Below are 15,481 nucleotides of genomic sequence, written 5' to 3' on the forward strand. Positions count from 1 at the left end.
GGCAAAGAGCACAGCCCAGCCAGGCCTATTGCCGGGGCTCCCTGCCATGCACATGCAGCCCCCGAAGCGAAACTCCAAGTGCTGGAGACTGCTGCCATCACTGCTACCTGCCATGCAGGTCCCAGAACTCTGCCAGAAGTGGAGGGGAGCCCCAACCCCTGCTTCCCTGCAGAGTCCCAGGACTTGCGCAGAAGGGAACGGCAAAGGCAACTGGCTGCAGCGCATGGAGCCTCCCTGCAGTGGTACACGAGTTGCACATGAGCAGCGGGGAGCCTTGGTGATAGAAGCAGCCTGCCGGGGCTGTGCTCGTGCACCGGGCACAAGCACCCCGAGTGCCCCTACCTGCTGCTGCCACCACCTGCAGGAGCTGCGTACCATCGGGGAGTGTGTGGGGGGGGTCCCCACTGCCCCACACTCCACAAACGCCACACACCCACTCTCAGCCCCTACAAACCCTCACATATACACCCCCCCAACATTCCCTATTGCCCCCCGACACAAAGCCACCCCCCTCACAAACCCCCATACATACCCACCCCCCAAATATACAGACTAAGACTTTATTTTTGAGTCATTATGGAAATCACACACACACACACACACACACACATACACACACGCATGTGTGTGTGTACACACATATACACACGCACATATACACACACACACACACGTGTGTGTATATGTGTGTGTGTGTATACACACACACACACACACACACACACACGGAAAACAAAAAACATGGCAAAAATATTTTTTGTAATAAAATTAAAATGTTATAGTAGGTATTTGAGTGTATGATTTGTTTTTATTTCTGGTTCTAAGATGATAACTCCCAGTCCCAAAAGGTGCATTTCCAGTGGGGGGAGAGGCAAGGGGAGGGACTTCCGGTGGCAAAGGTCAGAAGTTAGGGGTGGGACTTCCAGTCCCAAGACAGTGACCAGGGGTGGGGCAATTGTCAAGGGGCAGGGCTACCCATGCATCCCTTGAAAGCTCACCAACCTCATTAAGTGGCTCCTCCAGGCAAAATAATTGCCCACCCCTGAGCTAGACTGTTCTCGGTGGTGGCAGGTAACAGAACAAGGAGCAATGGTTTCAAGTTGCAGCAAGAGAAGTTTACATTAGAGATTAGGAAGAACTCTCTCATAAGGAAGACAGTAAAGCACTGGAACAAATTACCTACAGAGGTTGTAGAATCTCCATCCTTGGAGGTTTTTAAGCCCCAGGTAAACAAAGCCTTGGCTAGGATGACATCACTGGGGATGGTCCTGTTTTGAGCAAGGGGTTGGACTAGATGACTTCTTGAGGTCCCTTCCAACCCTAACTTTCTATGATCTAAACCCTGCTGACATAATCCACATCATGGATTTTGACAACACGACTACATCAGCAAAGGTATGCAATTTCTTTACATCCCTCACTGTGGTGCTGGCAGAACTTTGTAATGTAGACCGGGTCCAAAGTGGCATTAATATTAATACTTCATCTTCTACTTGTTAGAAAGGTGCGTCACCACCTTTGAAGAGTGCAAGATTCACGAAGCTGCGAATGTTTCTGGTCTGATGCAGAGGCTAGGAAAGATTCATAAAAGAAAAAAATTGGCAAACTGGGAAATTGCCTGGAAACAGAAACCTGATATAAATGGGCTTCTCATCACTAGTAGTATAAATATTAATTCTTATTCCACAGGCCAATTTCTTTGCTGTACCTATGCAGCTGGAGATGCCACAGCCCATGAGAGAGAGAGAAACAGAAAGGGTAGGCTAGAATACACTGTTTCTTTGGAAGCAACCATCCAGAAAGAAAGCCAGAAGGTAGTTTCTGCCACTTTAGATATTTCAAATATCATTACAATGGACCGAACTGACATATATAGAAACTAGGCAGAGTGGAGCCTCAACGTTATTGTAAACAGGCAGCCAGTTTTGAAATTAGACCTGCAAGGTCAAGCTGACTTAAAAAGAAAAAAAAGTCACTCTTTCATTTTAAGAAAGCTTTTGTCTCTTAGTTTTATCACAAGAATTAAAGGAACTACTCCTGCCTTGTCTCCTGCACTTCTCACAGCATGCATGGCCAGAAAGAATGATCCACAAATAAAATCTGAAACAGGCAACTTCTTATAAAAGGATACATGACAAACAATTAGAGTTATTGCTAGCAACACATAGCCAACTATTGTTGTGATCAGGCCTTCAAAGTGAGATGCTTGAACCTGAAAAGAATATTGAAAACATTTTCCATTCAATACCAGTCTTTAATTCCCAAGATATAAAATGATATAAGATATAAACTGTGGCAAAGTCCATTTGAAAATGTGAGATTTGGAACCACCACAAGCTTGCCTGACTGTTTTCATATTTCAATGCACAGGAAAAACATTTCATCAGTAAGCTTCCTGCTACTAATTTAGCATCTTCATTTAAAAAGTAGAAAACAGATTTACAACCACAGAAAAACCCAAATAGTAGTATATTTATTGGGCTTGGTGACAAACATACTTCTCTTAATTTTGTGATATTCACCGCCCTTAAAAATAGTCTTCATTTATGAAGCATTACACTCTCCCCACCCCCATGCATTCAAAAAAAAAAAATTGGAAAAAGCCTCATTTAGCATGTTAAACATCATAAAAACCTATTTAAAAATTAAAAACCCTAAAGATAACAGTGTTAAAAAACAAAGTCTTAAAAGAAGAAAGTAAACTGAGGTTTTGGGGATAAAAAGGGGGAAAAAAGGTTCCATAATGAAGATGTGGACAACTTCCCAGGCTACATGGTGTTCTAGAAGGAAAAGTATGCTGCATTTCTATATAAAGGCAATTTAAATTATACAAACGTTTAAGAATTTAAACATTTTGAAATTATGAAAGTCCCACTTACATATTCCTCAAAACCCAGGCCAACCACCGAGAAGTGACCAATATGGTAAGGACAAAACGCTGTAAAACAGAAGGATAGGAAAAGCAATGAAAACCATTACCAAAGGCAAATGAGACATTCTGAGAAGTCTCTTCACATCAGTTACTTTTCAACAGTTTTTCAAAAATGCTAAAAAATGTACTACCCAAGCACCTGCTGGATTTTGAAAATATTATAGCACTTAGCACTTCATTTCACACAAAGCATTTAAAGTACCTTAAAACACTGAAGGTGCACTCATCTTAAGACCCTGTCACCTTCACTTTAACTTGTAACATTGCCAATTACCTTTATTAGAACTGAAAGACAGGAAAATGATTCACTCCCTTTTCAATTCAGTTGACAGAGCTCCAAATTTCTAGTGACAGACTACAATTTTGTTGCAATATTTCTGGCTTTAGTATGTTCATGATGCAAGTGTTGTGTAAATCGGGTTCTCAGGAATGAAGGGGTTAAGAGAAACTAAAGCCAAAACAACCTTGCCAGAATAGCTCCAGCAACAAAGAACTGAGTAGTCTTTTTGACACCACAGGTGGGCTTGACAAACATCTTGCTAGGGAAGACCATATACTGTTCCAGGTGCATAGATAAGCAAGTATCAAACAATGGGCTGAATAGCCTGAAAAGGAGGGTGTCAACTTAAGAGCTTGAAACTGAAGATGGACCAGCTGATCTGTTCTGGAGTACTCAGGCTGTGTGGACTAGTGAGAGGGAACGCTGGGGTGCCTGCAGGTGTGCGGACTGGATTGGAGACAGAAGTACTGCTTAAACTTTGAAAGGCAGGAAGTAAACTGCTGAGCTGCAGTTTGCTCAACAAAGGGGTTCACACTGATGAGTAACCATCTGCTTTTCTGATTGGGATTTTGGGGTCCACTCCTCCCTTTGAAGAGGTAATGTCCCCCTCTCAGGAGCTAAACTAGAAGGTAGCTCCTGGAGGGAGGGTCACACGTAACCAGGAAGGGTCAAGGAGAAAACGGTCAGGAGGTCTGAGTCAGACAAGAACCAGGGCTCATTCCATACTAGAAGCCACTTCTAGGTTGGTTTCAGGGGGTACTCTAAGAGACTAGACAAGGCTAGAGGCCCTAAGCAAGTGCTCCCTTGGGGAAATCTGAGGCAGATCTCAAGGGAGAGAAGAGCAAATGGGAAGCAATCACACCTTTATTCAGACCACTGAGCTACTGTCATTCAAAAACCTGAGAATTCTCCATTCTCAACTCTGGGGTTTTGGAAGGAAGCAGTCCAAAAGGGAATTATCCTCCCCAATCCTGAATCTCTGTATTAATACAGGAGTAGTTGGGACAGAATCAGGCATACTCTTCTACACTTCTTTTGAAGAGCTAAGGAAGAGAAGGCAAAAGCAGGAAAGATGCCCCTGCTAGTTCTTGTACTTTCAACAAAACTAGAGGAAGTACTACAGGAAGGAAAGGGACAAGCAAGAGTTCATTTTAGCTCCCATCCCTTCTACTGTGCCAAGGTATACCTATACTGCAGACTGTTGTGTAAACACACCGTAAAATGAAGAGAATGGAGTTTCACCAACTCCCTTATCTGGTCCACAGAGCCAAGAAGTATGGAAGATAGGGGAGGGGAACCAATAAGATTCTGCAAGTTCTTTGAGAAAAGATTGTAAAAGTTCTCATGGGTAGAAATTAAAGTTCATATTTCATAGGATTTCACAAAACTTAAAACAAAAACCAAAATAAACCCGCCACCTCCCTCCATACTGGTAAATGGTAGAAACCTATGCCATCCTATTTATGCAATTCAAAATTTCATTCACAAAATTCCATCATTTCACTAAATTATGGCACCAGTCTTTTCAACCCAAATATGCAATTACAAATACAGGGATGCCTTCCTAAGTCTACAGTCAGGCATCTTTCAAACCTTTCTCCCTTCATCAGGCACTGGAGAAAAGACTGTAAAAGTTCTTCTGGGTAGAAACAAAGATTCTAAAAGTTCATCTGGGTAGAAAAGCAATCCTATAATTTGGATTTCTGTGAAATCCTATGAAATATGAGCTTTCATTTCTACCCAGAAGAACTTTTACAATCTTTTCTCCGATGCTTTTGCAAAAAACTTGTTGGTCTAATAAAAGATATCACCCTCTACCACAAGCCCTAACTGTTTTTTCCTCTAGACCAGTATGGCTACAACCTGGATACCCGACACAAGAAAGGTATAGAATTTTAGCCCGTTTTTTTAAAATGAAATCTTCATAATTTCCCAAGCAAGAAGCAACTTTTACCACCGGAAACCTGAGATACTGCTCCTGTCTTTGTTTCAGGTAATTTGCATCATCATCACAGAGTCTCACAGGAGAGCTGAGAGACTCCTTACCAGCTAAGAACTGCCTGCCCAGGGGAGTTTTCCATCTATGGACTCCTCTGTGAAATCCTATTAAATATGAATTTTCATTTCTACGCAGGAGAACTTTTACAATCTTTTCTCCAATGCCTGATGAAGGGTGTTTGTGCCAGAAAGCTTGCAATTAAAGACTTTTTTTGCAAAAAATCTTGTTGGTCTAATGAAAGATATCACCTCTACCATCAGGCCTGATTGAAGATAGGGAAGAGAATTCCCAGCCCCCCTTGGCAAAAGAACAGAAGCAACATGCTTAGCAGATACTCTTCATTCTTCCAAACCCCTTCCACAAAATCTGTGACAGTAAAAGATGATAAGGAAAACGCCCGTAGTTCTTTGCATCCCAAGAACCCTGCTTGTGACTCAGTGAGCAGGAGACGCAAGTTTGGGCAAGAAAGGAGGAAGGGTTCATGTATAAAGATGCCTCCACAGAAACAAAGAAAACAGATAGTCAGGCTTCCATTCCTTCCTCTTTAGGATCCCTACAAAGACATAAAGACTCATGATTTGTAAGTCACAAGTACTAGAAAGGGCAAGAGAACCAGGTTAAAAAGTGTGCAAAATACGCTTAACAAAACAACAAAGATACTCTGGAGCAGGTGGTTTAGAAAGCTGCTTTTGCTGTTAAAATGTGAGCTCAATTTTTAGTAGTCCTCTTTTAAGGAAAGCCTTATGAATCCCATGTGAGCATGCTAGCAATCACTAAAATGCATAATTTGATTTAGTTAAGTAAAGTAAAATCCCTGTTATCCAGCATTTGAGTAACCGGAACACTATTAACCGAATTTCCGGCCAGCCGGCCAGACGTAGGCAGGTAAAGCTTGCACGCAGCGGCTGCCACCCACCACCCTGCGCTGCAGCTGCTCCATGTGCGGCCACTGCCATGACACCCCACCACCCTCCCACGTCCAGCCGAAAACTGGTGCCCTCAGGTAACCACCATTTTTAGATACCCGGCACCCCCCATTCCCCCACTCGTGCTGGATAACAGGGATTTTACTGTAGCTTGTTCCACATCACACTGCAGTACAGTGTGGGTAAGATTCAGCCAGTAAGATTCTGAAGTCTTGACTTCCCATCCTTCATTTTAGCCACTAGAAAATACTCCCTGCAAAGTCTCCATAGCCATAGTTAAACTCATCAAAGCTGCCATCAATAAAGTAGGGGTTTGGATATATGAGGCAGTGATACTTAGCGAGTTGCACACTGGGAGAAATATGGGTTCATTTTTTGGCTCCACCACTGGCCTGCCCAACATAAAGTCACGCCTTTTCCTTTCCCCATGACTAGTTCCCCATCTGCAAAACTGGGATAATAACAAAAGCCACTTTTTCAAACAACTTTGACAGATGAAGAGCATCATCTAAAAAGTAAGCATATATTATACTATTTCTATTTAATCAGAAAGTAGGAGGGGGTTCCAATGCATCTAATCTAAGAAGTCTTTACTAAACAAATTCAATACCCCTAGATGATGTCAGCTTAGTTCTTGAATTAATAATCTGGAAACCTTTCAAATAACTAGTTCACACTGTTAAAAAGGAAACAATTTGTTTTTTTCTAGTCTGTAATAAATAGTGGAGTAATTTAAAACGTTAGTTTCAGTGACTAAATGCACTGTTGTTTTTTAGCATTTCATTTAATTTGCTAATTTTATTCCATACATAGAACTAAGATGCCATACTTCATTTACAACAGAGCTTAAATCAAAACAAAACAAAAAACCCACCCCCTCCACACTGGTAAATGGTGAAAACCTATGCCATCCTATTTGTGCAATTTAAAATTTCACTTACATAATTCTTATAATTTCACATCATTTCACTAAATTACGGCTTGTCTCTTCAACCCAAGTGCGCAAAAATTACAAATACAGGGATGCCTTCATAAGTCTACAGTCATGCACCTTTGAAACAACTCAGGTATTGCTCACATCTTACCCAAGCAGCAACTAAGTAAAATTGAAACCCCCCCCAGAAACAGTATTATTGCACTACTGCTATTCAAAACATTGGGCCAGTGGCCAACCGATAACAAGAACAACTGCTTGAAGAAAACAAGCAATTGCAGAACAAGTTATGAGTTACTCATGTGGAAAGATGACAGAAGTCTCTATCATCTATAGTGGGGTGGGTAACTTGTGATGCAAGTGGCACAAGCAGCCTGTGTGGGGCACGTGGCAGATCAGAGTTTGTATAGTTCCAGGCTTGTCCACAAGTAACTGTCAGGATATAACAGCTATTGCTCCATTCAGAATAAGAGCAGTTTTCCCCCCTCCCTTTCCTTTTAAAACTACTCCAAATATGAGTATACATTCCCAAAGGGGCTCTGTATAAAAAAGGTTATCAAAGACCTTCTTCGCCTTATTAATACCAACTAGCTCATCTACAGAACTTTTCACCTGTGAAACTGAAAACATTTTACAAAGTCAAGAGCATTATCCTCCATTACAGACTGGGAAACTAAGGTACAAGGGAAGCAAATTCTCCAATGTCACCCAGCAGGCCAGTGGCATAGCTGCAGCTGTTCATAGATCTAACAGCTGCAGCTGTTCTTCAGTTCTAAGCTACAGTCTGGTGCTCTCTAGTCAATAGAATATATTGCTTCTTGTAAGAGGAAGGGTGTGGGGGTTGGTCTTAAAGTGATACCAACTTTTCCCTTCTAACAGCCAGATAGGTCAGTTCTTCCAAGTTTATCAAACACTAGCTAGCCAGAGGGCAATATGAAAAAGATACTTTGAGATATCAAAACAGAGTTCAAGAGCACTATTTAAGCAACGAAATCTGGGCACTCTACCACTTGTCCCTAGTCTTCAACAACAGAGCTATGCTATATAGATATCTCAAATGTAGTCTATAAAAAGTACAAAAGTGTACGCTGACTAGAAATCAACATTTTTATCTTTTTTAAATCTGTACCTAGTTGGTGCCTGGCAATTTTCTCAATCCTTATATACAAGGGAAATTGTATAACATGGAAACATTTCTATCTTACACCAATATACAACAAAAAGCAAACAACTTCTGAAACATTTAAGGATGCAAGTCAACTAACGGAAAAGTAAAATGGAAATAATGTAAGCACTTTTCCTATTGATTTTTTTTTTTTTTAATTAAACAACATTTTTCTTTTTATTGTTGCTAAAAACATCTGGTAAACTAAATCTACAGAATAAGAAATGTCAACAGAACTACTCATAATAGTAAGTGCTCGCAGAATCTAGGTCTAATACTCTTAAGAAAGATTTATTATTCATGTTTCATTATTCAACATTGTTCTGGTAAGCTGGAGCACATTCACTCTTGGGGAAAAAACAAAAGTAGTTTTAACACTAATTTATATTGGAGATTTACAACAAAAAAGTTACTTTGGGGGGGGGGGAAAGAATATATCACCTACCAAACACAAGTATGAACAATGTGTTTAATGATACCACCCAGAAAACATGTTCCTGTAGAAAGAAGAAAAAAAATTAACAGCTTGCTGTGTAAAAACACAATTTAAACAAATGTGTATTTTGTACCCCAAAATTCTTACAAGAGTTCATTCTTCCTTTAATTTTCTCGTCCAACTTAAAAGCCTTGAATTTTCTAAACTCTAAAAGCCCCAAGATGAAAATGTTGCAAGTAAAAACAGAGACTAATAGAATGTGTTTCTTAACTAGAAAAAGAATATAGATTTGTCCCAACATTTTGATTGTCCTAAAAAATGCTTGTATTCTACGATCAAGAAAATATATCCCATGTGTTCTAAAAAGCCAGCTATGCTTTAAGGAACAACTTTAATCAAGCAACTGTTGGCAGCTTTTTTGTTAATCTATCCACTGCTGCAATAAACTTAAAACTAAAAATGTTTATACCAGTTCTCTTTACTAGATGAAAGTAATACAAAACATAATGAACATGGTAACAAGTATGTCAAGGTTATTACATATCTTTAGCCATTAGCAAAATGTTATTAATAGCAAGATAAAACATTATAACACCAAAGCCCACTTTTGTCCCTCTAATTTCCAAAGACTTGCAGTAATTACCCAAACAGATGATAATTCTTCTAGCAAATCAAACCTAAAATGAAGTGCTTGTCACTACAATGTAGCAGCATTCATTTTTTTTTCTAAAAACACAACTTATTTATATTTTTAAAAGTAGCAGCTATGACAGCTTATCTTATTCACAAAATGCCCAGCCTCACTCCAGCCTCAGGGAACATCTGCACCCTTTCTGTAAGCAAGCTATTAAAATACTTGAGGTAAGCAGAGTTTCTGGAAGTATTTTAAAAGAGCTAGACTACAATGGCTAGATCCATCTTGTTACATGAAGTTTTTTTATACTCAAGAATTAATATTGAAAGCAATGAAAGGAAAATATTAAATATAAAACTAAAGTTTTACCAGAAGGCAACAAATTACATATGATAAATATAAATAACCAAAAGGTATATAATTTAAGACCTACTCTACATTTTAAAAGTTTTACCAGCTTTAGTATGTCAGTAAGAAGTAAGATTACACTGGGGATGAGGTTGCTGCTGTAAACATTGTAGCAAATTTAGTGCCAAAACTTTTAAGCAAGCACAGACAAACTATATGTTTTTAAGGTTGGGTTTTCAAAAGGATCTATATAAACACTTTTAGTGGCTCCTGTGCTTCAAAGTGAATTAATTGGCCCTTTGGAAAATTCAGTCTTAAAGAAACATCCATATAAGTAGTATGCAAGTTCCATTCAAAAATAACATGACCTACATGAACAAAAAACATCCAGATTTATGACAAAAAAATCTGTTTAAAGCTGCCCTACCTATGCAACACTTAAAATTTGCTTTGCATATATTACAAGAAAGACTTAAAACAAGAGAGTTAATTTTCTTAAAAATAAATCTACAGTACTATGAAAACTACTCTTAAAAAGTAAGATTTCACTTACTAAGAAAACCAGAGATCCATCAAGCCCAAGCATCTAAGAATAAAGAGAAAATTCAATTAATTCACTGAGGAGTACTCAAAATTTTCCATATAACCAAAGAAAGCTTCAACAGAAGCTCTTTCCATGCCCCAGCACCATTTTTTTTTATTTCTAGTATAGCCAAATGGTTTAGTATTGCTGGATATCAGTCCAGATCCCCAATGAAAATGTTTAAACCTAAAACAAATAACTCTATACTTTTTAGTTCAATATTATAAATTTGTCTAAATCCAATGTAGCAAAGCATATGTAAAATTATATTAATACAAAACTTGAAAATGTAACAGTTCATATAAACCAAAGACAGCCCACAGTTTATTATTTTAAGGATTTTAAAGATGCTGAATGATCCAGATTTTAGTCTAGTCCAAAGAGTGATATCTGTTTGTATCTCAGAAGATTTTAATGGTTTAACTAACACTTTAAATAAATATGAAATCTTAATTTGCATAATTATGATGCTGCACCCAAAAAACAAAATATTACCCCTCTAGTTCACTAAGAAAACTGAAATGATAAAAGTACATGAGAAATTCACAAGAGGGACTATATAAGAAATCAATAGCTCTCATTTCTAGTTATACTGCATACTGTTAAAAAGTTCAGAACAGGAACTGGTTTGCAGCTGGGAAAAGAAGGAAAAAGAAATGCTTATATGGTCTTCTCAAAAATTGTCCATGGAGCCCCCAAAAAAGTTTCTTTTACAATGCTTTCTTATCTCATTCCTCAAAAACTTCTGTGCCAGGCAATGTTGCTATTTTTCCAAGACTAATGTTATTTTCTACAAATCTGTGGTTCTTAAGTGCCAATTTTTGTGTTAATGTTTCAAGGTCAGATGATATTTCACCTAGAAATGAAATGCAAAATACTTCTGAATATTCAGAGGATTTCATAGATTTCATTTGCAAGTTCTTTATGTTAAAAAAATGAAATGACTTAAAAGCTTCAATATACTTCCCTGATCTACTGGCAATAAGAAACATAAATGCCTCGACTGGCAGAGAAGATCTGAGGCATGAATGTATTATATGTAAACACTGTAAAATGCTGAAGTCATATTTACATATTCATAAGGAATTTTGAAAATATTTAAGATAAAAGATTCTTAAGTATTTTTCAAGTACCCAAAGTGATTCAGGAGTATGTAAGACAAGAAAAAAATTGGCATGACATTTATGCTGGGAAAACATGCACAGGTTACTGTGCTCAGGAAAGTACTGTAGTAGGAAGGGGTCAGAAATTTGAGATTATATTGAATTCTTTTGTGGACTCTCCATTCTTGGAAGTTTTCAAGAGAAGGTTAGACAGACCAGAGACTTGGCTGGGATGGTTTTAGTCAGAGATGATCCTGCCTTGGGCAGGGAGCTGGACTAGATGACCTTGTTGAGGTCCCTTCCAGCCCTACTTTCCTATGACCCTTTCCAAAAAGTGAGCTTCAAACCATACTGTGTCATTAGCATTAAGTATCATTTGAAGACATTGTCCATTTCACTGTATTACATTGCAGGGTTGCATGCCACGGTATGTGACAATGCAGTGACAACAATATTTGCAACACAACAGAGAATACCAAGCTAGCTTTAAACTAGCCAACTTGGACAGCAATAGCAACCTAGATGAGCCAGCACAGAGCTTAGCATGGGCTAATTTAATACATTGCTTCTGAAGTCTGGCTAAATGTTTAGACTGCTATAAGCACATAGGCAGTCTAAGTCAGGGAACTCTACCCTACACTGCAATCCGTATATACCCAGTACAAACACATAACCTAAGTTATTACAAAATGTTGATCTAGAAACAAAATTAAACCAATGAGGTTGTGCTGTTCTATTTTTAATCCTCATGCACCTTTGTTTTTTCTAATAATGTGTACTTAAAATGAATGACAGGTCTCTCTCTCTCTCTCTCTCTCACACACACACACACACACACACACACACACACACACACACACACACACACACACACACTGCACCAAGCATCATTTAATATCCACTCACTCCTATACTGGTTAAACTAAATATTTCAGAAAAGGTTTCCTTTTGGAAGGTGTTTTAACTGAGGTGACTTATGTTTCTCCAGTCACATAACACTCCACCCCTGCTCTCTGGAATGTTTCGCTCTCTGTGGTCTCAGCCTTGGAACACCAAAAACCAAGATGGAGACTCGCTCCAATCTCAATTGAGCAGGGTGAGAAGAGGATGGGGGTTTTTTTTGTTTGTTTACCAGGGTTTTAAATAGGCAATATTAAGTCATTTCAAGTCTGTGCCTGAGAAAGCTCTAAATATTTCAGGAGAATGACTCTTACTCACTCTCTCCCAGGTAAGTTCTTCTGCAGCTCGATCCCATTCCAAAGCATTCCAATTCATGTCATCTAAAAAAGAAAGATAAATTATACATTGTTTAAATATCAACAGACCCTAAAACTAAAATAGGATGTTGGTAACAAGCATGTGTCCTGATTTAAACTAACAAAATAACCATAGGATGTTGGTAACAAGCATGTGTCCTGATTTAAACTAACAAAATAACCAAGCACATAACATTCATCTCACAGACGCTCATAGTTTCAGCTTTTCTTAATTGCAGTGTAAGCACTTCAACAGTCTCAAAACATATATTAGGAAAATTAAAAATACACGATGGACACAAAATTGTAATTTTTCTTATGTCAAAGAACCACTCTCATAACAACTTGATCATTTTAAGGAAATGTTATTTTATATCACCTGTTACCTTGTGCTCCATTGTTTGCATCTGCTGCATCTTCTGCTACAGCATCTTCTTCATCTTCATTGTCTTCCTCTTCCTCATCTACTTGTTCTTCCTGGATTTCAGGGTTTTCTCCTACAACTGCATTCTCAGCAGGTGGATTGGCTGGTTGGTCCAGTGCAGCATTATCAGCTCCAACATTTCCTGCACCCTGAGCCTGCAGGAACAGGACCCAGGACAACTTCAGTTACATTGATTACTTCCCTGTTGGACTTTGATTGATGTCCAGAAAAAATCATAATGTTTTTGTTTTCATTTACAGCATCGCATAATAAGCCATTGCTTTTGACAATGACTGCTCTCAAAATACTGACAGAAATACTCAAACTCTTCTTGGTCTTTTAAGATTAAAGTGTGGTAGTGTACATGACAGACTCTAGGACAATAATATTAAGTTAAAGAATTGTACTTTTGACTTGAAATTCTGTAAAGGCACAGGTACAACTGGCTATTCATATCAAAAGAGAAGTTTCAGCAGTCTTTCCCTTTCCATGCATCTGATGATAATATGCGTATAAGTCAATTTCTCCCATGCTAGAAAGGCCCTTATGATGACTAATACATGGTAAAAACATGCAACAAATTTTAAAAATAAATCTATTTTTAGATTTTTTTTTAATATAAATCGAGCAGCTGATGCTTCACCAGCTCTATGAAATACCCACTTATAACTGGAATCTCTTTCAGTGAATCATTAAAACAACAGTGAACGCAACCAAGTCATTTTTAAGCTCGTCAGAACTGACAATTCAATTGCTCACGCATTAAGTTCCCTTTAAACAGACTGCAAAAAAAAAATTATAGTTATAAGATCATAAGACTGTAGATAGCTTGGAAATTAATATACATATAATATTAAGGATTACAATTCTGTATTTTTAGTAGTTCTTTTGTACATTGTATGGTTAGGACTGCATCATACAATTGAATTTCTATTGTATGAATTTCTATTGTATGCAAGTATTAAAAGACACCTTGAGGTAAAATGGCATTATGCTGAAATAGATCAGAATTTATTTATTTATTACTTAAGTTCAGAAAAACTGTTAGCACAAAAGATAAGACATTGTTAAACTGAAGGGCATTTATGAGAATTTTACCTCATTCTGTTGGCCAACACCATTGAGTGGCGTTTGCTGATTTTTTTCCAGCCACTGTGGTGCTCCACCATGGACAATCTGTTCACGTAACCACACTAGACTGATAAATGCACACAAAGTGCAAGTCACCACAAAACAACCCTGCAAACAGTCTGCCAATAAATTTTCCCTGTTAAGAAAAAGATATTTATGGTCAAAATATTTTGTTTACAAAGACTAGCTTCATCCAGTTATTTTTGCGCACTGTGAAATCCTCAGGTAAGGCAATATAAATACAATTTTTATTCTATGCTGTGAAAAGCTAGATTCCCCAGCTCTCTTAGGGAGGACCATACATATAGGAAACATTTCCATTTAAAAAAAAATATGAACAAAGCAGGTCCTCTTAAAGAAAACACTGAATGCTTCCTGTGAGTTCACCAACATTGTGTTTATCGTGACCATTTAGCTAATTAACAAAGGCTTGATTTTTCTAACAATCTCACTGACCATTTCTGTGAAATTAGTGCTGTTCAAAATCAAGATACTGCTAATGCATAGAGTTTAACTCACTGCAAAACAATACACAAGAAGCAGCTGAGAGAAATCAAACCCTAAAAAACACAAAAGTTACTGGCAAATTCAACAGCTAAATTGCTTTCTTTTTCTAGTTCAAAGACCTGAGTTTTTTAGGCAACAACTTGCTTCATCAGATGCTATGAGCAGACTAGCAGGAACATTATATAGAGCAGGAAAAGGAAACTGCTAAGAGAGGTACAAAAAGTGTTGATCCAATCAGGGATTGGCAACTTGGAACCTTCTGACCCATAGTTCCCTGGGGGGCGGGGAACTATGGGTCAGAAGTAAGCAGCATGGCCAGGAGTCTGTGGGTCAGAAGCGAGGGTCAGCAGTAGGGATGGGAGAAGGGGGAGGAGAGAGGGGAGGGCTGCAGGTTGGGACTGAGGGTCACCAGCATAGCCCAGGGGAGGCAAAGGACTGTGGGTCAGGAGTGAGGGGTACCAGCAGGGCCAGGGGTCTGCAGGTTGGGAGTGAGGGGCACTGGCAGGGCCAGCAAGCTGTGGGTTGGGAGTGTTATGTCCCCCCAACAAGTATTCTCTTTTTCAGAACGGGAAACACAGTAACCCTATTCCATCACAACTTTTCAACTTCTCACAGCACATTATAGTTCCAATTCATGAAACACAATTATGGGTTTTTTTCTCAGAAGATCAGAGTACAAATCCAGCCTCATTAGGATGCCACTGGGAAATTTCTAAACTGGTCTCTCATTCTTTTTTTTTTTTTTTTTTTTTTGGTTTTTTTTTTTTTTTTTTGCTGGGGGCTCCCTGAAAACACAGAAGGGAAGATTTTTTTTGTTTTTAAA

The 15,481-nt window shown here is 38.5% G+C and overlaps 1 protein-coding gene across 1 annotated transcript in view; it reads right to left on the reverse strand.

The window, feature by feature from the left end:
* The window catches only part of MARCH6 (membrane associated ring-CH-type finger 6), a 95,065-nt gene that overhangs the window by 28,543 nt on the left and 51,041 nt on the right, over positions 1-15,481 (reverse strand). Inside the window, exons 6-12 of the mRNA XM_025198302.1 lie at positions 14,119-14,287; positions 12,983-13,175; positions 12,559-12,620; positions 10,208-10,240; positions 8,682-8,733; positions 2,880-2,938; positions 2,132-2,212 (exon numbers count right to left, since the gene is read on the reverse strand). Of these exons, the coding sequence (XP_025054087.1) occupies positions 2,132-2,212; positions 2,880-2,938; positions 8,682-8,733; positions 10,208-10,240; positions 12,559-12,620; positions 12,983-13,175; positions 14,119-14,287 (649 nt within the window). The remainder of the gene's footprint in view (positions 1-2,131; positions 2,213-2,879; positions 2,939-8,681; positions 8,734-10,207; positions 10,241-12,558; positions 12,621-12,982; positions 13,176-14,118; positions 14,288-15,481) is intronic.

Source organism: Alligator sinensis, unplaced genomic scaffold, assembly GCF_000455745.1.
Source record: "Alligator sinensis unplaced genomic scaffold, ASM45574v1 scaffold428_1, whole genome shotgun sequence".
NCBI classification, from domain to species: Eukaryota; Metazoa; Chordata; order Crocodylia; family Alligatoridae; genus Alligator; species Alligator sinensis.